This window comes from Microchirus variegatus, assembly GCF_963457635.1.
Source record: "Microchirus variegatus genome assembly, chromosome: 3".
Taxonomy (NCBI): domain Eukaryota; kingdom Metazoa; phylum Chordata; class Actinopteri; order Pleuronectiformes; family Soleidae; genus Microchirus; species Microchirus variegatus.
The window spans coordinates 5,241,489-5,263,818 of NC_139804.1; the positions used below are offsets into that span (position 1 = coordinate 5,241,489).

The 22,330-nt window shown below is 41.9% G+C and overlaps 1 protein-coding gene across 2 annotated transcripts; it reads right to left on the minus strand.

Annotated features, from left to right (window-relative positions):
- Positions 1-1,691: 1,691 nt before the first annotated feature.
- LOC310924448 (periostin-like) lies at positions 1,692-21,773 on the minus strand. 2 transcript variants are annotated; one of them, XM_083886187.1, is made up of 22 exons: positions 21,633-21,773; positions 20,703-20,801; positions 14,164-14,228; positions 13,772-13,929; positions 13,523-13,687; positions 13,287-13,433; positions 12,504-12,645; positions 11,461-11,673; positions 10,602-10,736; positions 10,042-10,190; positions 9,094-9,230; positions 8,842-8,972; positions 8,618-8,748; positions 7,066-7,168; positions 6,912-6,979; positions 6,562-6,607; positions 6,408-6,434; positions 5,968-6,117; positions 5,833-5,880; positions 4,816-4,878; positions 4,691-4,726; positions 1,693-2,805 (listed from the first exon to the last, which is right to left on the minus strand). In XM_083886187.1, exons 1-22 carry the CDS (start codon positions 21,749-21,751, stop codon positions 2,777-2,779), a joined length of 2,361 nt encoding a protein of 786 aa, XP_083742313.1. In that variant the 5' UTR covers positions 21,752-21,773; the 3' UTR covers positions 1,693-2,776. The 2 variants fall into 2 exon arrangements, with proteins under 2 accessions (XP_083742314.1, XP_083742313.1); XM_083886188.1 differs by lacking the exon at positions 6,408-6,434 and having other exon boundaries at positions 1,692-2,805.
- Between the last annotated feature and the right edge of the window lie 557 nt (positions 21,774-22,330).

Consider the following 22,330-nt stretch of genomic DNA (forward strand, 5'->3'; position numbering starts at 1 on the left):
AAGGCAACTGTGGTCCCAGTGGTGAGAAAAGCGCTATAAGACCTGTAACCCCCCCCCCCCCCACCCCTGAACTCAGAGGAATGGCTCCAACAGATTCCAGGAACAACATCTGATATCTCTGTCCAGAAGAGCGCAGTCCAGGGAACGGCTACGATAATACACAGAGGCCTCAGGCTCCCAGGTCTCTCTCTGGTAGAGAATCCGAGCTTGGATTGGAGGAGACACGAGACCGCCCAAGTAGGCGAGGGGGGGAATTAGTTGTCATGATCATCCATCCATCCGTCCAATATCTACCGCTTTATCCTCCACCGGAGGTCTGTGGGGGTTGCTGTGCCTATCTCAGCTGACATAGGGCGATAGGCGGGGTACATCTTGGACAGTTCGACAGTCCATCGCAGGGCCACATATAGAGACAAACAACCATTCACTCACACTCGCGCGCCTGCGGTCAATTTTAGAGTGACCTATTCTCCATATTGCATGTTTTTGGACTGTAGGAGGAAGCGGGAGAACCCGGAGAAAACTCACTTACATACGGGGAGAACATGCAGAAAGGCCCTTGTTCCAACCGGGGCTTGTACCGGTTGAACCTGGGTCTTCTTGCTGCAAAGGCGCTAACCACTAAACCAACCGTGGGCCCTAGTTGTCATGATAATATACTTAACTAGAGGGGTGATAGTCGACGACTACGAATGCTCCACGCCGAGTCCATGCGCCCGCCCAAGTGCAGCTGTGAGCTTGAAAAGTAGGTCAAGGTCACCCATCTACGAACTTGTCCAAGATACTTGTAAGAGGCATCCACAGTGAAAGTTTGGCATCAATATGTCGAATATGTGCCGTTATCGCGTTGACAAGGTTGAAAAGTGCCGTTTTTTGGCTATTTTTCAAGTTTCAAGTGCAGCTGTGACCTTGGAAAGTAGGTCAAGGTCACCGATCTTCGAACTTGTTCAAGATGCTTGTGAGAGGCATCCGCAGTGCCAGTTTGGCAGCAATACAATAAATATTTGTCAAGTTATCGCGTTGACAAGCTTGAAAAGTGCCGGTTTTGGATATTTTCCAAGTTACAAGTGCAGCTGTGACCCTGGAAAGTAGGTCAAGGTCACCGATCTTCGAACTTGTTCAAGATACTTGTAAGAGGCATGGACAGTGCCAGTTTGACATCAATATGTGGAATATTTGTCAAGTTATCCGATGACAAGCTCGTAAAGTGCCGTTTACGCATTTCTCACATTTCCCCGCAAAAAAACGCGTAAAAATTCAGGAAAAATTCAAAAAAAGGTTTTTGGACAAAACGAAAAAAAAAAAAGCCTGGAAATATTCAACCACTAAACAATCCTGCAAAATGTGAAGGACGTACGCACAAGAAGGTATTCATTTTAGTCCGGACGGACGGACGGAACGGTGCAAACCCTATATGCTCCGCATCGCTCGTCGAGCGCGGAGCATAATTATACGTACAACATATACTGTTTGAATGCCAAAAAAAAAAAAAAACATTCACAAAAACTCATTTATTTTTTACTTTATTTGTTCATGCAGTGTGTCCCAGCAGTCTACTCTGACTGAGAAGATATTATTTGAACACAATGCTTCACTAAAGCCGTCATTTGAAATATGACCGAGTAAAGCAGAAAATGAAAGAACACTGCATTGTGGCGAAGCAGCTGCCTGGCTCTGAGAAGCCTGTTGCTTAACTCCTTCACTTGCTTTTAATGTGCAATGGCAGCAAAACAAAAAATTAATTTAGCCACATTTGTGGCTCTATCTTGGCACTTGCTCTGATTTTTATTTTATTTATTTATTTTTTTGGTTAATCCAAGTGGTCATAATTTGCAATGTGTTGCTCATGAAGGGAAGTTGGGTCCAATTCAAACGCCTCAGCACACCATGTAACCTCAAGGCAACTATTTAAAACTCGCTGCATTGTTACAACCATCAGCATCGCTGGTGATTTACGACCGCTGTTATTCATTAATGTCACTAAAACTATAATCACATTTTGTTTGGGTTCAAATGAAATACAGACTTGTTTTCTTTCGGTCAAAACCAACGTTCATGAACATTCTCTTCAGAAAATTTACAGTACAAATTGGCTTATTTATATCAAAGAAAAGCATTTTATTGGAAGATGTTCGGAAAATCAAACAAAGGAGAAAACCTGTAGCTGTATACATTTCATCCAAATTACAAAAGCACTGAGGAAATTTACACAAATCTTTGAACGACTTACAGCCAGAAATACTTTAAAAAAAACAACAATAACAAAGAAACAGTTAAAGCTCGAAAAACCCAACGGCAATTTTCAGTTCATCATGCTGAGATTTACAAATCTTCCCAAACAGCGAGTAAACTCGTCTTTGCTTTAACCTTCGCCTTCCAGCAAAGTCACAGGGCAGTTTTGGATTGAAATGCTTTTATCGCCGCCCTAATGGATGATTTTATTGCTACCCTGACTCGCTCCGTCTTTAAAGTCCGTGCCAATATGTTCATTTGAACAGTTCACACGTCGTACACTGATCCAAAAACCCTCTCGTCAGACATCGCACACTCATTGTAGATATACATACGTTCAAAGCACCGTTAAATTGTTTATGAGAATAGTTTTTATTTTTTTCCGTCAGTTTGGCGTTCCATACTTTATTTTTTTTTTTTACAGTATGTTTTGAAATCACTGACATTTTTATCGTGCATCCGCTGCACTGACACACAAGTCTCAACCTCTGGGTCTGGAGTCTCTCTCTGCCTTCACAAGGTCGATATTCTCATCCGTCCACGCTCATTGATTAGGTTTCCTCCTGGAGCCAGCTGGTTTAAAAAAAAAAGAAAAAAGAAAAAAGGATGGAAACAAAAATACACGTCAATCAGTCAGCTCATGTGGAATAGATTACTATGTTAATGCAAACTATGTCCTGTTTTGTTAAGCTTTTAAGCTCCGATCTCGTCACTCCTCACCGGGAAACACCAAGCTCAGCGCAGCGGGGGGGGGGCGAGGAGCGATAATTATAACTGTGCATAGACCACAGCGCCTGCAGGTGGACGCTGGTAAAGCTGTCAGCTGAGCAATGCAGCAATCAAACAAGCCAGCAAGAATGTAAGCAGCTCGCATCTTTATAAAAGTCGGATGTCTTGTCAGCAGCCGTTACACAAAGTAGAGAAACAGAGAAACATAATCTACGAATCCGGTAATTAAAGTTGCTGTTGGTAACTTTTGGTTGTCGATTATGTCGTTAGGGCGATGCCACCTATTGCCACATATATGATGGTGAATTTCAAGTCATTCGGAGATCCTTTTTTACGTAGATAGATACGTTTTTGAGAAGAAAGTCAGCTCATTGTCAAAGTGCATCCGACCAAATGAATCTTTTCCTGAATTTAAAAAATTCATCAAAATTATTTCTTAAGAGGTTTGCAAATATTTTCAACGGATCCTTGTTCAGGGCAATGCCGACTATTATGATGGTAAATTTCAAGTCATTCCAATATACTTTTTGTTTTTATGAAGAAAGTCATCTCACTGTCAAAGTGCATCAGAGCAAATGAATAATTTCTTGAATTTCAAAAATTCATTAAAATTATTCCTTAAGAGATTCGCAAATATTTTCAACGGATCCTTGTTCAGGGCGATGCCGACTATTACTCTTGAAAATGTCAAGTCATTCCGAGATACTTTTTGTTTTTTTGAAGAAAGTCAGCTCACTGTCAAAGTGCATCAGAGAAAACGAATCATTTCCTGAATTTCAAAAATTCATTTAAATTATTTCTTAAGAGGTTTGCAAATATTTTCAACAGATCCTTGTTCAGGGCGATGTCGACTATTATGATGGTAAATTTCATTGTCAAGCAATACTATCAGACTTGACTGAATGGACACAAGAAGCATTTATCCCATCAAATTGGAGCAGTGAAATTCCACTTCCTTGTTTCGTTAGTCATTCTCCAGCCTCTTCTGTCTGTCCCAAAGTTAAAGGAATCACTTCCTGTGTGCAGTGCAGGGATGTCACCGGGTGACACGATATCTACAGTTTTAATTTACGCCATTGTAGCGCCACACCTTGCTTTTTGTGTGTGTGTGTGTGTGGATTTAGCAAACAAAATAAAAATGTGTTATTTATTGAGCACGCAGACAGAATGTTTTATATTTGGACAAAGCCAGACGAACTGCTTCTGAGCACTGGCTGCTGCTTCGACAAAAAACATAACAGATGTCGTCTAATCTTAATCGCAGCGAGAAGCAAACGGTCTGTTCTTTAAAGTACAAATGTAGGCAAGAGTGGAGACTAAGAGTAATTCAACCCAGGGATTTGTCTCCGTCCTCCAATTGGAGCGAGAAACACAAAGACTTTTTGGAAAACGTTGAGCAAAGTCGTGTTGCGCTGGAGAAGGTTGGACGTTACATGTGCGGGCACAGAAAGGTGAGTCAATAAATATCTAGGTCTGTGTCTCTCTCGCTCTGTCAGTGATGGAAAAAGAAAGCTTCTTCTCTTTCTTCTAGCGGTGGCAACTCTCCAATGGAAATACAGGCGTCTGACTGTATGTGATGATGTGGGTGTGGACACACGTTATGCGTGCGAGTCGCAGCAGTTCACAGAGGCAGCGCAGGCTTCATGCACAGGTGAGGTTAGAGTCGCGCCCAAAACGCGAGAGCTACTTCAACTCCTGCTTGTTAGCTGCCTTTTCTTTTTTTACCTACTTGAAACTCTGCGGCTGCTAGTTCTTCTTGTACTCTCTATAAAGGCAAACAAACGCGTAAGTCACACATATTGGTTTTGAATTATTCGCTGAGCTGTCCCAGCTTAAAAAAAAACAAAAACCCACCTTCCAAGATTCTGGAAAGTCTGTCGCTGTCCAGACCGGCGTTGCCTTCAATGCCAGTGAATTCTGGGAAAAAAGAAAAATATCACAAGTCCACGTGTAAGTGACGTTTGTCTGGAGAGGTTAGCCACTTCATGATTTTGTTGCTAGCTTTTTCTGAGATTGGGATCAAATAATAGCTAAGCTTGTTTAAACATACATTTGACTCTTTATTTTGGACTGTGGTAATGTCTCGGCAATGCACGATGGATTTTATTGGCTCTGATTGTAGGAGGGCATCAGTTAGCGTAGCCATTAGCCACGATTATGTCGTTAGTCTGTCTCTGTATGGTCTTCGATAACGGAGATGCGATAACACTGTTCTTTATGCTGCATCTGACATTGTCAAGCAATACTATCAGACCTGACCGAGTGGACACAAGAAGCATTTGTCCCATCAAATTGGAGCAGTACAATTCCCAGTAAAATAATAGCTAAGCTTGTTTAAACCTACATTTGACTGTTTATTTTGGACTGTGGTAATGACTCGGCAATGCATGTTGGATTTTATTGGTTTGGCTCTGATTGGCGTTAGTAGGAGGGCATCAGTTAGCGTTGCCATTAGCCACGAAAGTTTGTGGCAAACCTTTTTACAACTTGCTCAATTAAAAAACCAAAGTAAAACATAAAAAAATAGTAAACCATACTAGCATTTAATACAGTTGAGTCTAGCTAAGACCATAGTCCTACTAATACTGGCAATCGGACGATTAACTTGCATAGGAGAAAATCGTTTTATTGGCCATGTACATCCGACTCTGCATCCATAGGTGGCTTTGTATGTTAGTCTGACTAAGACTAGCTGGGTTTTAGTCGGACTAACATGAACCAGAACACTAACAGAAAACTGAATTATCATCTTAGTCCGACTAAAATCTGACTTTTAACATGCATGTAAACAGTAAAACTGGTGACATTGGAAGTGGCGTTTCGGTGTTTGACGCTAGGTGTTTAGGATTTTCTTCCCACAGTTTCACTGACCTTCCATCGCGATGTTGGTGCTGCCTCTGCTGACTGAAGACTGAGGGCCTGGAAACAACAGCATTCATTCAGTTCTCAAGACCATAAACAATTTAAAAGCTACTAATTCGTGCCATAATACTGTATAACATTTACTTGAGACAACCCTGGTGACTTTGGTGAGGGTTGGGTTATTCTCGATGACTCTCGTGACCTTGGTCACGGAGGGCTTTGATTCAATAACCCTGGTGACCTTGGTGACGCTGGGTTTGCTTTCGATGACTCTGGTCACTTTCGTTACAGGAGCTACGCGGAAAATAAATAAAGAGGACACGTGTCACTGCGCCGAAGGTGGATCGAGCACAGCATTGCCCTTCGATGCAGAGAATCTTCCATTTGTATGAAGGTAACATAACAAATGGACCTTTCGCTGGATCAGAAAGGTTGCCATGAGAAATATGTGATTCATAATCCAAAAGTATGCTATATTTTTATTAAATATGGTCCTATTTATTATTCATTAACCATATATAATGTGCCTGATTTTACTGATTAGGAATCACATGTTGATGATGACGTTATCATCATTACTGTACCTGTGACGACACGAGTAATGATCCTCTCTGATGATAATAAGAAGATATGAAGGCGTTAAAGCACAGCAGAATTAAATCACATTTAAGAACAATTGATTTCAAAAATGTGAAAGAAAAAAAATCCCCAAAACTAATTGGCAGGTTTGAAACTTACTCATGAATGTGAGGGGAATTTCCTGGTATCTGAATCCAGGAATGTACTGTGAAATAAATGATAATAATCGACAAATTAGATTAAAAACTTAGAAATTATTGTCTTGCCTTTAAAGCTACATTAATGATAAAATACTACAATCGGATTATAAAATACAGATTTACATGATACTTTGAAAACACTTAATTCATTTGTGTGCTACTCGTCAAAGTTACTTTTTTTTCACTTTTTCTTTTTAAGTGACTTGTTGGACTTGTTGGTGACTTATTTTGGGGGAAAAAAAAAAACAGCAGGCTGCCTCGTATTTAAGCGTTTTAAAAACAATAATTCATTTTTTTTTTATGTGACACCTTGATTTGCATGTAGCTGATGAGACTCTTCAGCATCATCATAAGATCCTGGCTTCCAACCGGGATATCTGGAAAGAAAAAAAGCACAGCGCGTGAATCAGGCCTTTTAAGGTAAAACAAAAAGTTCAATGAAAGAAAGGGTTTTTTTTTTTACCTCCGGGATACAAGACCTGGTTGACGAAATGAACCACTCCGTTTGAGGCCATGATATCAGACTCAGGGACTTGGACCGAGTTCACTTGTACACTGTTGTTTGCCTGTGGGCGACAGTCAAAACAATTAAAGACGAGCAAACCGCAAAACGACCGACCTGAATGAACCTGTATAAGCTCTGTTATTTACTGCGTTACAGTAAATATTCTTATTAACTCGTTTGGGTCACTGGGTTTAAAAGATTTATGGGATAATAGCTATGGATGCCAGCGTGGAGCCTAATTACCTCCGACAAGGTGGAAATGTTTTTGGCCGCGTTTGTCTGTTTTGTCTGCGAGTAGCAGAGCTCAAGAAAGTAAAGGGCGGAGTTTTGGTAGGCCAGGAGGGATGTTGTTAGGGATCTGGACAAGTATCCAGGTCCATGATTTAGTTCTGGTTCCGGAGTCTCAGAAACATTGGTGCTTTCTGCTAAAATCAGCTTAAGAGGAACCAAAGTGGGAGGACGTAAATACAATACCGGCAATTTTTCCTCCATACTTTCTACTTCCTGCTCGTCTTCACGACCCAGAATATGACACGTCCACTAATGATGCCACGGTTCGTGAGGAGGAACCAACTATTTTCAGGTTCTGAATGCACGGTTTGAACGCCCTGGCCCACTAAAAATTAGGTTTGGGAATCGGCACGAAATCCTGCTGGTGTGAAAGGGCTAAGATCGGCCTTGGCTCATGCTTTGACTAGTACACACTACCGTTCAAAAGTTTGGGGTCACTTAGAAATGTCCTTATTTTTGAAGGAAAATCACTTTTTTCTCAATGAATATAACATTAAATGAATCAGAAATACACTCTATATATTGTTAATGTGGTAAACGACTATTCTAGCTGCAAATGTCTGGTTTTTATTGGAATATGTACATAGGTGTATAGAGGCCAATTTCCAGTGTTCTTATGGTACATTGTGTTTGCTAATGGTGTTTGCTAGGCTATTGGATGATAAGAAAACCCTTGTGCAATGATGTTAGCACAGCTAAAAACAGTTTGCTGGTTCTTTGACCAAAGGGCAAAATGATTATTTTTGAATAAAAATCATTATTTCTAATCTTGTCAATGTCTTCACTATATTTTCTATGCATTTTGCAACTCTTGATGAATAAAAGTGTGACTTTTAATGGAAAAAACTAAAAAATTGGAGTTAACGGTAGTGTAAGTGCTTTCAGACTGACACAGTTCTGGTTCTGGAGTCTCAGAACCTTGGTGCTTTCTGGCAAAACCGGCTTAAGAGGAACCAAAGTGGGAGGACATTACTCAGGTGGAAGTAAACACAACGCCACTGACGACACTTTTCCCTCAATACTTTCTACTTCCTGTTCGTCTTCACGACCCAGAATATGACACGGCCACTGATAATGTCAAGGTTCGATTCAAAATCAGGTTTGGGAATCTGCACAAAGCCCTGCTGGTGTGAGAGGGCTAAGATCGGCCTTGGCTTAAGCTTTCACTACCTTGAGATTTATAAGAAAGTCCATTTTTCTTGGTGGGATAAACACTTACATGAATCAATCTGAGGTTGCTGCCCTGCAGAGACTTGAGCAGATTTGTCACTCCGGTCTCCAAACCACCACCGATGAAGACGCCGTTGCTGATGTGATACAGCAGGATCGTTCTGAGGGCATTTATGTCACCTAAAAATACGGAGTGACATTCACATCAAGCGGAAAAAAAAACCCAAAACATAGTGAGTTGTAAGAAACCGATCAAAAATTCCCAAGACCTACCCTTCAACATCTCCAAATCGCTGGTGCTCAGACCGGCGAACGCCTTATCACTCGGGGCAAACATAGTGAAGTCTCCCTCCTGTAACAGCAGGTCGGTCAAGCCTGCAGCTTCCATCAGTGACAAAAAGATCCTGCAGCACAGAAGAGAACAACAGTGTTGTTGCAAAAACCACTGAGGGTTGACAGTGTTCAATCACAGCGTTAGAGTATTAGAGGCTGCAGTTTGAAACCGCAGTGGATGCTTGCACTTACTTGAAGCCTCCGTTCTCCGTCAGGATCTCAAACATGTTTTTATCTGCTGGTTTCAAAAAGGTCCTCATGAGATGCAGCGCTCCATTGCTTCCCTCCTTGCTGCCCCTGATCAAACAGGAGTTCTCAATGCACACGGCCTGCAGAAATAATCCACAAGGCAAGAAGAAGATTAAGGCTCACATAGAGCGGCCCTGTCGCACATATATGTTAGTTATGGAGGTCTACTTACATATGTTAACTTGTTTTTATGGTCAAAAACCTCCTAGTTGCTGTAAACGAGCTGATAGAAATCTGTCTTTTCTGACGCTGTTGCCCAGCCGCGATATTTCAGACTCAACTCTCAACCCGGCTTCCCAACTGTCTTGTGATTGGCCAGTACCCGGAAGTGACATATTCAGCACACCCCGCTCTCAGAAGCGCAGCTCCCCCCTCTGGAACGGTGGATGCACTGCTACTCATTATCAAAACATTGTTTTAACAATGTTTAAAAATAGCTTCGTCACGACTCCCCGCCGCAGTCCCTTTTATGACTTTGACCCGGAGTCAGACCCAGAGTCAGAAGACACTGTCGCTCGTGAAACACCTCCACAACGGACGTTCTTCTTCTTCTGCGGTTCAATGTACGCAACAGGATGTGCCCGGACTAGTGCCCGGAGCAGGAGGATCTGCTGTTCAGGAGAACCGGTGTTTACGTAACCGGACCGGGTTTTTTCAGAGATCTCGCTGAGCCCGAGATTACAATAAAACACAGCGTTCTCAGCAGTGGCTGAACTGTTTGTTTAGAACCTTCAGGGCTTCGTTAACAAGGTAATGACGCAGATACACACTAAAAAAACAGCGTTAATTGGAACTTCCGGTCTAGTTCCGCTTTAATGTCACAAAACTGATGATGTATACAGTGTGTGTGTGTGGGTGTACATACTGGCAGCTTCAGAGAGGAACACTCACCGTGCGGTAGATGAAGACCCTCAGCATTTTCCCTCCAATGGTCTCGAGCATCTGGCCGTTGTACAGCTGTCCCAGGACAATCTTGTTCTTCAAGATGTGGTTCTCCAGGATGACCTTAAACATCCTCTGATCCATGGACATCATCTCGTCTGTAGAGGAAAGGGGGGTTTTTCTAGGTTACACAGTCATAGTTTGTTATATCCAGGTGTTGCTGTTGCCGTTTCATTCTTTACCCCCCCCACCTTTCCCCCTTTGAAACCTGTCTGGTTAAAGAAAGAAAATGCATCTGCTTTTATTTTTCTCATACAGACACAAAGCTCTCTTTGAACGACGTCCAACAATTGCTCTCTGGAGACTTTCATGTCATAAAGCGTCTGCGATAAATTCAACATTTCCCCAAAGCTCCATGTATGTACATGTGCGTTCGCTTGTGTGCCAACAGGAAAACAAAAAATATGTCTCCCCCACCCACCCCCCCCCTTCTCTTATTTGATTCCAGACCATGACTGAATGCGGAACAGCCGGTGCTCGCGCTCGTACTGAGCCGTATGCAAACTCACTCGTGAAGGCAGTGTTGAGCGGAGCCAGCAGAGTGTATTCGGCATCCGCTTTCATGGCGGCAGAAAGACCCAGCTCGGACACCATGTCGCCAAAGGTCGACTGGGAAGTTCCCACCAGCTCCATCACCTGTTTAGCTTCGAGCACATTCAGACACTGTTTAATTGTGGATTACATTTAAAGGCATGATTTATGAAAACAATTCAGCGGTTATTGATGTATTGCAAGATAATCACAGTATCATTTTAATCAGAGTAAGGAAGTCTTTTCTTGATAACTTATTCTCAGACTTAGTTAAAGGTCCAGTTTGTAGAAGTAGTGACACTGAATGGTGAAAAAAAAAAGAAGCCCTTTCGTTAAGGCCTTATTCTAAAAGCAGGGGTTCTCAAAGTTTTGATACCTGAGGGCCAACATTAGACTGAGGGCCGCCAAAGGAAAAGAAACCCGAAAAAAACCCCAGAAAGAAATGCCATTTGTAATCATTTTAATGACCACATTGCAGTTCTACAGTTTACACTTATTGGTCTGTATCCAGTAAATGTCCAATAAACATTTAACAAGCTTAGTAGCTTCTGGATTAAAACTATCAACTGTAATTCATTGCGGGCCGCCCTTTGAGAACCAATGTTCTAAAGCTACAAACACCAACTTCTGCCAATAACACTGGACCTTTCGATCTTTAGTTCCCATCACCCTCATTCTCGTGATAAGCACCACCATGAGGATGCATGACATGATCAAACTGGCAGTTTGAAGCAGTTATCTTTTCAAAAAAATCAATGCCGGCATAATCTTAAAAGTAAGTACATCGCCATTATGCAGAATTATTATATTTTGTAAAAAAAAAGATGGGGCTCTAACCTGAGTCTGGCATGAGCACTTGGTCGATGAGGTGGATGACGCCGTTGGTGGTGACGATGTCCTTCTTGACCACCATCTTGACGCCGTTGACGGTCAAACTTTCGCCGTCACAGCCGATCTCGACGTTGGTGCCCTCCAGCGTCTCGTGAGTGCTGCCGGCGAGGATGGCCTCGGAGCACTGGACCGAGTCCAGGAGATGGTAGTTCAGAAGAGCTGAAAGAAATATCAAAACAAAGTTGTTTTTTTAAATCCGTACATCCAGGTTTACAGCAGAGTGAGATCGGATGACAACAAGGGGGCTGTGTTTATGTCCTCTCAAATGTTCCACTGCAGCTGAGGATGAAATGTCCTGGGAACCTGGAGACCCTTTGGATCCCTCGGGTCCTTAACTGAGAAAATGTGTGATTTCTTCATAGCTCCGTTCAGTGATCTGATCTCACTTCATATGCGGAGCTGTGGGCTAATAAAAAAAAAAAAAAAAAAATATTTGTGTTGATTCCAACTTGACCAGCTTGTCCAATAAAGCAGCTGTGTCCTGTCTGTTGGTGGTGTTCACGCAAAACCAAGTCAAAGTTGTGGTGTAATACTGTACTTTTTTGTTTTGTTTTTCTGTTTCCTAACATTCACTGATGGTTCTTCATGGATTATTTGACAACTGACTACTTTTCTACGTACTTTCATTGTCACGGCGTACAATTCTTTCACTACAGTATATTGATCCTGTCAGTGCTGGTGTCGAATCATGTGTTGCATTGTTTGACTTTCCATCTACAACTTCATGCTATGACTCTAACAAAAGTTATTTTCATTACTCTACTTGAACGCAGCTCTGTTATGCACAGCTTGCCAAAACTGTGCAATTCCCAGATCCGCTGAACATTATGAGCGCCTGGTCGTCAGGAAACGACCGTTTCTTTTCCCATACCATCATCATTTAATATAAATGCAGTCTTTGTCTGCTACAGTCGATAGAAAGGAAAAACCTCTGTTGCCGCTGCCATGTTTTAAATGGCCCCAAGGAGCTGCGAACGACCTTGAAGTACCTTTGACCGCCACCTCGTTGCTCTGAAGTCTCTCCAGCACGTCGATGCCAAGCTTCTCAAAGGCGCTGTTGGTGGGGGCGAAGAGAGTGTAATGTCCTGGCTCACCCAGCTTGTCCAGCATCCCAGCAGCCACAGCCACATCCTAGAATGTGATTCCATCAGCACAATCATTGTTTAGTGAACCTCGCTGCAGTCCGAGCAGAAACATGTACAGGAAATAGACATATAAACCCTGTTTTAAAATGAACTACACGTGTTCCTCAGTTCCTTTATGTGAGTTTCAGTCTCTGTTTGGTCTCCGTGGAATTTGGATGCAAAATATTAAGCTACGCGCTACAGTTTTAAAGGTGCATTATGTAATAAATCTAAAACACCTGGCCATAAAATCCTCCTAATATGTCACAGAGACTCAAGCATAATGTTCATATAACAAACTGAACTCACCAACAACAACAGTACAGACAAAATATTCGCATTAAAAAAAAATATTTTACAGTCTGCAAATCATGTTTATGTTTTGAAATCATGTTTTGGCATGTGGCGCCAACCTACCGCCGTCTACCAATCATTGCAGTCAGTAGAGTCTCAGCTGCCGAGCAACCACGGGATGCCAGTTAAGTCAGAAAAACGAAACCTAAAAGACCTCGGTATTTTGAATTTGAATGTAGTAACAGTAAGTTTTTGGCCACATTCTTACGTATGGCACCTTTAAATGTGATGTGTCTGCGTTACTATGAAAGCTCCTGGTTGCATCGACATCGCGATTGTCGTATATCTACTCACGCTCAGAGTTGACAGGTCGTCATCAACCTCGAGAACACTCTGGATGGTGGTTCCGACGCCACTGATCACGCGGTCAATGACGTGCACGACTCCGTTGGTGGCGACCTGGTTGCCGTGGATGATCCTGGCGCAGTTGACGGTCACCACCTGCACATCGTGACACACTTGTTTTAGGGTTATTCTGTTTTTTTTAAAAAAAGGGTTAGGGTTAGGAAAACGAAGGTAATAAAACTCACTCCATTGGAATAATGGTTAATCAGGAGACCAAGGTCGTTGTACATGGAGGTGACTTTCAATCCGTTCTTTAAATCTTTGGTCAAGAGGCGTTTGTTGACCATGTGATAATGCAGAGCGTTGTACAGCTCGATGTTGACGTTGCTGATCAGCGCACTCTTCACTGACTGTTCGTTGAAGGAGAATAAAAAACAAGACGTCAAAACCATCACGGAAACTGAAGTTCAGCTTATTTTCTGTTTTAAGTTTACCTGCTCCAGATTGTCCCAGGCCTCGTTGCTTGGAGCAAAGAAAGTGAAAGATCCAGATCCCTCAATCTCAGGCCTCAGCTTGGAATCATCAGCGTATTTCTGAGTAGAGGTGGCTTTCACCAGGCCCAAGGTGCCGTACACATTGTCGATTGGAGCCACTGCGGGGGAAGGTTTTATAACAAGCATTAGACGGAGTAAGTCTGTCTTTGTGGAAATAAAAATAGGAAACATTTGGTGCATCAAAAGACAAGACTCTACATGTGCGGACAATATGCTGCACCATCCTCTTCAAGTTTATTTGGTCTGGTTTCAAAAATAGCGAACGGTTATGTCCTCATCTGACATTCGTACGTTGTTTTTTAGCACTTGTAGAACGTTGTACTGTACCATACCTGCAGGGCAACCGAGCATGTCGTCCAGCTTCATGTACCCGGGGCAGCACTCGTACAGCACAGTCCTGCAGGAGAAAACACACACACACACGCACCACAAATTGGAGATCATGGGTGAATTCCAATTCCTTGCTTAACCCTCAATCTCAAAAATGCGCGCTCCCTCTAGTGCAAGTGCTGTCCCGATTCTCAGAAAAATTAAGTTGAGGGACAAGTTCAAGGGCTGTATCGCCCTGAATATTGAGATTTTCCGACACCACCCTTGGGAGCAAGGGCTACCCAGAATGCATTGCGCGTTTTCACATAAGAAAGATGGCGGCGAAAGCAGCGGAGCGAGTACGCTACAAATTAAGCATTTTCTTTGTTAATAGAGATATAAAAATGATGAAAACCATTGTATTATCTTAGTTTAAGCCCATATTATGGATTACTGACGTCATTGTTGCGTAACATTTATGTTTAGTTTACGATCTTTTGTCAATAGCCGGCCGGTGCGGGACAAGCGATCGTTTGCTATGGTTTACTTTTCAATAAGCCGTGGTGTGTGGTAACTGTCAGCTGAATATGTCCGTGGTTGTGGTATTTGTATGAGTATCATCTTATAACTAACTGACAACCTAATAACTTTACTGAAATAAAATAATAAATAAATAATCCTGACGTAAATGTGTTCTTCTTCTTCTTTTTTGGAGTTGACACAGCTTTCGTGTTATTCTGCCCCCTACAGTCTGAAGACGTATCTGCATTTAAGGAGTGTCCCATTTCTAAGTGACAAAATAACCCTCAACACTTGGTTTTGAGGGCCAGTTAAGATTAAGGGTTGAGCTTGAGAGTTAAGATTGAGGGTTAAGATAGGAATTGGAATTGGCCCCATGTCAAGGAAAAACAAAGAGGTGTAAAAAAGAACAAAAAAACCTGTTGTGTTTTTACGGCAGCCTTGTTTTTACGCCGAATCGTTACTTAACATTGGTCTCCATGCATTCACTGTTTCCAGATGTTACTCATTATCTCTTTCGCTGCTCAGATGGCCCCATGTGATCCAGCCGTTTTATGCCAAGAAAACCCCAATGGAAAGTGTGTCTGGAGGATTACGCTCCCTTTACAGTAGTGGGTTTATATTACTGAGAACTCCTCTTTGAAGCTCGAACAATTAGTTTGGCCTCGGCTTGGCGTTTCGGTTAACCTCACAAAGCCTTATGACCCTGGCCTTGAAAAAACTCCAGCATAATTAGAGTCGAGTTTCAGGAAATGTCGGTTTAACGCGAGGAACATTTAACGGTTTTGAGATGTGCATGGGAAAGATTGACACTAATATTTAGATTCGGAGCCTAATTCTGGCTATTTAATAAGCATAGAAAGACATTCTGCTCTCTGTGAAAGCATTAGATACCATAGCCTAAGCAAAAACAGTAAAAACCAAAGTGCAGCCGCCAGATATAAACGTGTCTATACTCCCTCCATCAGCACGTTTGAACACGTTGGAACCATAGCATTGTTTCCATCGCCTGGTATACGAGACATTTAAAGATCTAGTTTTCTTCAAATAAATGAAGACTAAGCAACAATAAAAAAAAAAGGTCAGTAAGAACACCATATATGTACCTATTAGGTATAAACAATACCACATGTGTATGTGTAGTTCATTATTGTAGATCACTTGGCTTCTACTGTCAGAATACTTGGTGAAACGACTTCTCTGCCAGTTAAATGTGATTCATTTCATCACAATCACAATCAAATCCTTGTGTTGTACAAATTGTTTACTGTTCTTGAGCGCAACGGTGCAACAGGCAGATGCATATTTGACTGGAAGTTTAATCACTCTGCGATAAAAATCATCCAGCAAGAGGGAAGACGGATGTATTTTTGTCTGAGCACTTCAACGTTTCTCCTTGTCAGCACTTTCCCTGTAAAATTCTGCACTACAGGAATGCTCTCTCTCTCTCTCTGTATGTGTGTTTGAACATTTGCAGCACAAAATGGACAAACAGGGACTTATTCTGCACACTTAGGGATAAATGATCTGGTGAGGCAACTGCTACATGTGCAATAAGTGTAATTATTTGCACTTGTGCAAACACCCTCGCAACGATATTCAAAACAATGACATGTGAGTTACTTAATGTCTTGTAAAGTATTGTTGAGGAAAGTTTTATGCACACGCAGATGAATTGGATTGATATCACTGTGGTGTGGTGGTGGTGAGTGTTGGTCCCGCACAGCAAAATAGGATCGACTCCAAGGCCCGTTCTGTGTGGATTGTCCTTATTTGCCCCCGCATTAGCGTGGGTTCTGTGAGGAATACGCCAGTTTCCCACAGGCCAAACACAAGCAGAGTGGGGTTAGGTTGACTGGAGACTGTTATGGGGCTACTAAAACTCAACTATTGATGATGAGGTGGAAAACTAAACTAAAGTCAGCAGTGTTGCTAAACAATGTTGGTGTCTCTTAGATCTCAGGGAAGTGTGTGTGGCAGATGTATCTTTAGAGCTTAATTAATGTGTTTTTACTTGAAAACAGATGGCACTATAGATGTCAATCACACGGTGTCCACTCATTATGTGCTGTGTGCTTTATTGACTGTTTTCCTCAAGTTTGATTGAACATGTTCCATTGAGACCATTGTCTTCTCCGGAACAAACAAAGTTCCCTGATATTAATTAAAGTGAGAAGTTGATTCATTTTCTCCAAAGACTTTCAAACGGAGCTCTTTCTCAGCTCTTCAACTATTGTCCAAGTTCAACGTGAACGGTTGCTCGTCTCTTGTATGTTGACCTTGACCTCTCCAGGATGAACCTTGCATCTCATTTAAAAATGAGCTGGGATTGGCTAATTCACTGACCGTTAGTCAGACTAAGGCCCACTTTACATTACGCTTTTCGCGACAGCGGTGAAATTTCCTGCTGTTGGGATGCCGCTGTCTAGACGTCTTTAAAAACACCGCCCGGAAATCTGGCAGGACACCCGCGGCGCTTACAACTTTCCTCTTTACTTGCCCGACTGTACGATCGTAGCAGGCCTCCCGCATTTGCTGTTGCATTTTTACGTCGGCCATCTTGTTCCTGGATGACTCCAGCTCCTTCTGGATCTCGTCCTCTGACCAGATACTGATCAGGCACTTTGTTTCGGAGGTGCTCCACGTACAGCGTCCAGCGCCCTCCTTCACCCCCACCATTTTTTTTTTGGAACAAAAGTCCCGCGGTATATGCTAATTGGCGCGCGCTATATGCTAATCCCCTTAACCCTGACCTCCCGCTGTCGCGAACCCGACGCGTTCTCTTTATACACTTTGAAGTTGTCGGGGTCTCCCCCTGAGTTGTCGGGCGACCACTTCGCAGTTGTTGGGAGAAAATTTGAAGACAGCGGGACTACGACAGCGGGAATTCTCTTTACACGGTGTTACCGCTGTCGCCAGTCCCGCTGTCGCGAAAAACATAATGTAAAGTGGGCCTAAGACCTAAGACTTTGGATATGGGTTGAGCATGGTCCGGTGGGGTGCATCTGTGATTTTAAACTTTTTTGGAGGAATTTTATTTTTCGCTGATTTATCACGCTACACCAGGCTCATCAGCAGCGGCTGCGCTGTCTGGAGGGGGAGGTGGGATTGAAGAGGCTGTCCTCACAGTGGGTGAGACATTTTCACACGGTTCACCTCAGAACACGGTGTTATACTGAAACGACGAAGTGTCCATTCATATACTCGCGAGCACATATTTATTTTGCATTAGCATGCTACTACTTTGCGGCGAACCTGTATCGAAAGGTAAGCTAGCGAGGCTACGATTAGCATTAGCATAGGGCTAACGTAATACAAACGCTGTGCAACCTCATTAGGCACAAAACAAAATGCAAATGTTTTCATTTTTGTTTAGCATTAGCGTAGCTAGCTGCAAAAAACATTTAGCTGCGTTGTGCCTAATGAGGTTGCACAGTGTTTGTATTGCGTTAGCCTTTACGTTCCTTATCATGCATTACCATAACTGACAAATCTTCTTCAGCTCCCACTATAGGAATACATACTTCCTACAGGCACTGCACTAGTAACGATAATAAACAGATAAGTTCTCCGGTTTTCTCCATTGTTTTTATTTTCTGCTGATGTCTCAGACAGGGTTCGACCAATGCTTCTGGGTTCATGGGTAATTGAGACAATCAAACTGATGCATGAAAAATGGGGGGGGGGTGGCTGGGATGAGATCACACAAGCCCCATTGGGGCAGCGTCAGCAAAAAGAAAAGAAGCCCTCGCTACACTGCTTTTTTGCCCACACGACTGGGACTGAGACTGTGGCTGGCCATGAAGATGGAAACATCTGACTTGTCAGCATCTCTGTGGAGGAAATGTACCGCTAAGAATCAAGATAGGTTTGTCAAACATAATATATGGTGTGTGTGTGTGTGTGTGTGTGTGTGTGTGTGTGTGTGTGTGTGTGTGTGGCTTCTCTGCAATTCAAGCCGCCATTAATGGGCACTTTGTGAGTGGGTCATACAGAATGTTCTTGTGGACATGCAGCAGCACTGCTGTGGAAACAGAAATGGTCTCATTTGAACTCAGTCAACGAGAGACTTTTTATTTCCATGTTGGACAAATAGACCCATAGGTGCAGTACATTTTTTTTTGCTTTCAGGGTGACCTCTGTGTGATCGTCTGAATTTTCGGAGGTTGGGGATTGGACTGTAATTTCCTGTGTGAAGCCGACCATTAACAGGGTTTTCTTTTATGACCGTTCCATAAGCATAACAGTCTAATCTTGAGGAAGTAGTGTTTTATCCCCATAATATTTCCCTAATGTGGATTATTTGACTACACACAGTGACTGTTTCACTACTTAAAGAAACAGTTTTTTTGATTTTTACCAGTATGACAAACTAATGCCATATAGGTGGCGCTGTGTTGGGTTGGGAAAAACACGACAGACATCAGACTGTGACGTCAAACATGACAAATGTGCAGATTTCAACAAAAGGAAGACTCTTCCGCTCACTCCTGAATTTCCCAAGTGCTTTAGGGAACTACGGTGGCCTTCACAGTCCAGAAAGGTCATTCACGACTCTCTCAACTCATCCACTCTCTCTTTGCCTTTTTTCCCCTTCTTCTTCATTGGTTTTACGCATCGGTTTAATGTTGGTGGAGCCGTTTTTATTTGATTTGTGTGGTAAACGTCCACGTTAGTATGTAAAAGCTAAGGGCTCTGGCTGGTTTGTCCATTCAGGCCACCGTAGGAACACAACGGTACAAGATGGCGACATCCGAGAAGCACATGAAGTACAGTCAACCTTAAAAGTGCATTATGTAATAAATCTAAAGCAACTGGCCCTAAAATCACAGAGACTCATGAATAATGTTCATATAACAAACTGAACTCACCAACATCAACAGTACAGACAAAATATTTGCATTAAAAAAAATATTTTGCAGACTGCAAATCATGTTTATGTTTTGAAATCATGTTTTGGCACTACTGCCATCTACCAATCATTGCAGTCAGTAGAGTCTCAGCTGCCGAGCAACCACGGGTTGCCAGTTACGTCAGAAAACAAAACCTAAAAGACCTCAGTATTTAGAATTTGAATGTAGTAACCGTTTTTGGCCACATTCTTACATATGGCACCTTTAATACTACACACTAGATGGTGAAATCAGCTTGAATTTAAATTCTGATTCCAAAAATCAGTGGGAAACACGTGAGAAGTTTATGTTGTTTCTTCAAGGAAGGTCAAATGCAGTAATGTAATACCTAAATTTAGATTGTGTTGTTATTCATATCCTTCTGTACATTTTGGCTTCCCCTCCCCGTTTGTTCTTTCTATTCATCTGAAATAATTAGAACAAGACAAATTGTTCATGAACTCATCGGAATAAAACATTTGTAAACAAATAAAAAAAAAAAAGCCTCAGGCTCGCAGTGCAGCTCTGCATAATACGCAACTCAAACTGTTTCTCATTTAAGCCGCGCATTCACGAGATCTTGCATCAGCGCGGCGCCTGAATCCGTAAAATCTGGAGCACATTTTGATTGAAATTCTCTGTCGAGTTCATCGTAAATTTCAATTTCTAAGGATGACTTGGACACAATGCAAGCTCAAACTCAGTGCTTTGATCCATGTTTAAACCCCAAACGTGCTGAGAAAGCTGAAAGAATTACAGACAAAAAAAAAAAAAGGAGCTTGTCAAGAGTGATTGAGGAGAACAGTTTTCCAATATTTCGCAGGCTCGAATCCGTGGTTCACCGCCGTGGTCGTCCAAACGATGATGCAGGAAAAACCCTGACTTCATGTTTATTGGAGCCAACGGGAACACTGTTCTATACCAAGAGTTTTAAAGCCGCATCCATGACTGTGTTTTTCATTTTACGTTAACAGTTTAAGTCCAAGTGTAACAGCAGATGTCTGTCGCTATGGAAACATTTTATTTTCCATCTTTACGGAGGAAATCGGTAAATAAGAAACAGTTCCCTGAAGGGGCCTTTTCCAAAGAAAACGTCTTAGTCACTCGCGGATTTGCTTATAACGTTAAGGAGAAACAGTGCAGTTACGTACGCTTTCTTTCCACAGATGGCCCCTTGGTACCAATTACGACAAGTGCTGAAGTACTTCTTCTTGGTCCCCATGACCTGCTGGAGTGCACAGACATTCGGTCTGTGGGGATTGAGAGGGTGAAAATGGGGGAATAAAGTGTTAATCAGCAGGTAATAACATACATTTGTTACCTTTCAATTGTTATGAGTGGAAAATGATAATTTAGTCAGTACTTTTGGATGGCTGTGAGCCCAAAAGAACGAATTCTGACTGTTCTGATGTCAGTTTGTTAGATATTAAAGGTGCATTATGTAATAAATCTAAAGCAACTGGCCATAAAATCCTCCTAATATGTCACAGAGACTCAGGAATAATGTTCATATAACAAACTGAACTCACCAACAACAACAGTGCAGCCAAAATATTTGCATTAAAAAAAATATTTTGCAGACTGCAAATCATGTCTATGTTTTGAAATCATGTTTTTGGCATGTGGCGCCACCTACCGCCATATACCAATCATTGCAGTCAGTAGAGTCTCAGCTGCCGAGCAACCACGGGTTGCCAGTTACGTCAGAAAATGAAAACCTAAAAGACCTCGGTGTTTTGAATTTTTAATGTATTAACCGTTTTTGGCCACATTCTTACATATGGCGCCTTTAAGAATTATTTAGTTCAGTTCAGTTTAGTTTTTTTTCGAACATGTGAATAATAACAACAACGAAAGAAGATATTAAAAAACAAAAAAACGAATAAAAAAATAAACATACAAAATAAAGCAACAAACTAACTATGAAATGACCCAGTGTACGAAAAATAAACTTTGACAGAAGTGTGAAAATAATAACCATATATGACCAAACTTGGTTCGAAACTGTTACAAATGAAAATAGCGCAAAGCTGCAAATATATCATCATAGAATGAAAAATAAACAAAAGGCATCAACTCACCCCTCTTTTCTTGCTCTAATGCGACTGTGGGCGACTATCTTGTCGTAAGCCGAAGACTCAGCCTGGTCGAACGTGGAGAGCACAAAGAGTGCAAAGGCGGCGACGAAAAGATGCTTCATGCTCGATTTCTCAACTTTAGCTCCTCCAGACCCAGAGTGATGGTGTAGACTCAGAGTGGGAGTTTATATACTCTGCAGCACTGTCGTCTGAGTCTCACCCTCCAACTCGGGGAGGACGGGGGGGGGGTAGCGATCCTATCGTACGTGAACGGACCACCCTGAACTTCTCAGAAACTGTTATGTCACTATATACTGTTGCTTTGTTTATTTATTTGTGTACATTTGTAACTCATAAATGCAAGGAAAAATAACACAATAATACAATTGTGGTTTACATTTCCTGGAATCAGTGGCTCTATATTTTGTTTATACTTACGTGTGATAAACAACAGATCTCTGATTATTTTTCAGATACATTTTTTTTTGTTTGTTTTTAAATCAAAATAATATATCATACATAATGCACACATATTACTGCATGTGTTTATTTGAGACACTATAGACTTCAATGTAAAAATCACAGATCACACAGTTGAGTGGTAAAATATTACCTTGCTTGAACTGGTCCTGATTTAAACATTATATATATATATATGTATATATATATATATATATGTATATATGTATATATGTATATAT

Coding starts and splice junctions, on each gene's coding strand:
- LOC310924448 (XM_083886187.1), bottom strand. CDS start 21,751: ATGAAGCATCTTTTCGTCGCCGCCTTTGCACTCTTTGTGCTCTCCACG. Junction 8,973..9,093: donor ACGGAGAACGGAGGCTTCAA/GTAAGTGCAAGC, acceptor TCTGTGCTGCAG/GATCTTTTTGTCACTGATGG. Junction 6,980..7,065: donor CCAGGTCTTGTATCCCGGAG/GTAAAAAAAAAA, acceptor TTTTCTTTCCAG/ATATCCCGGTTGGAAGCCAG.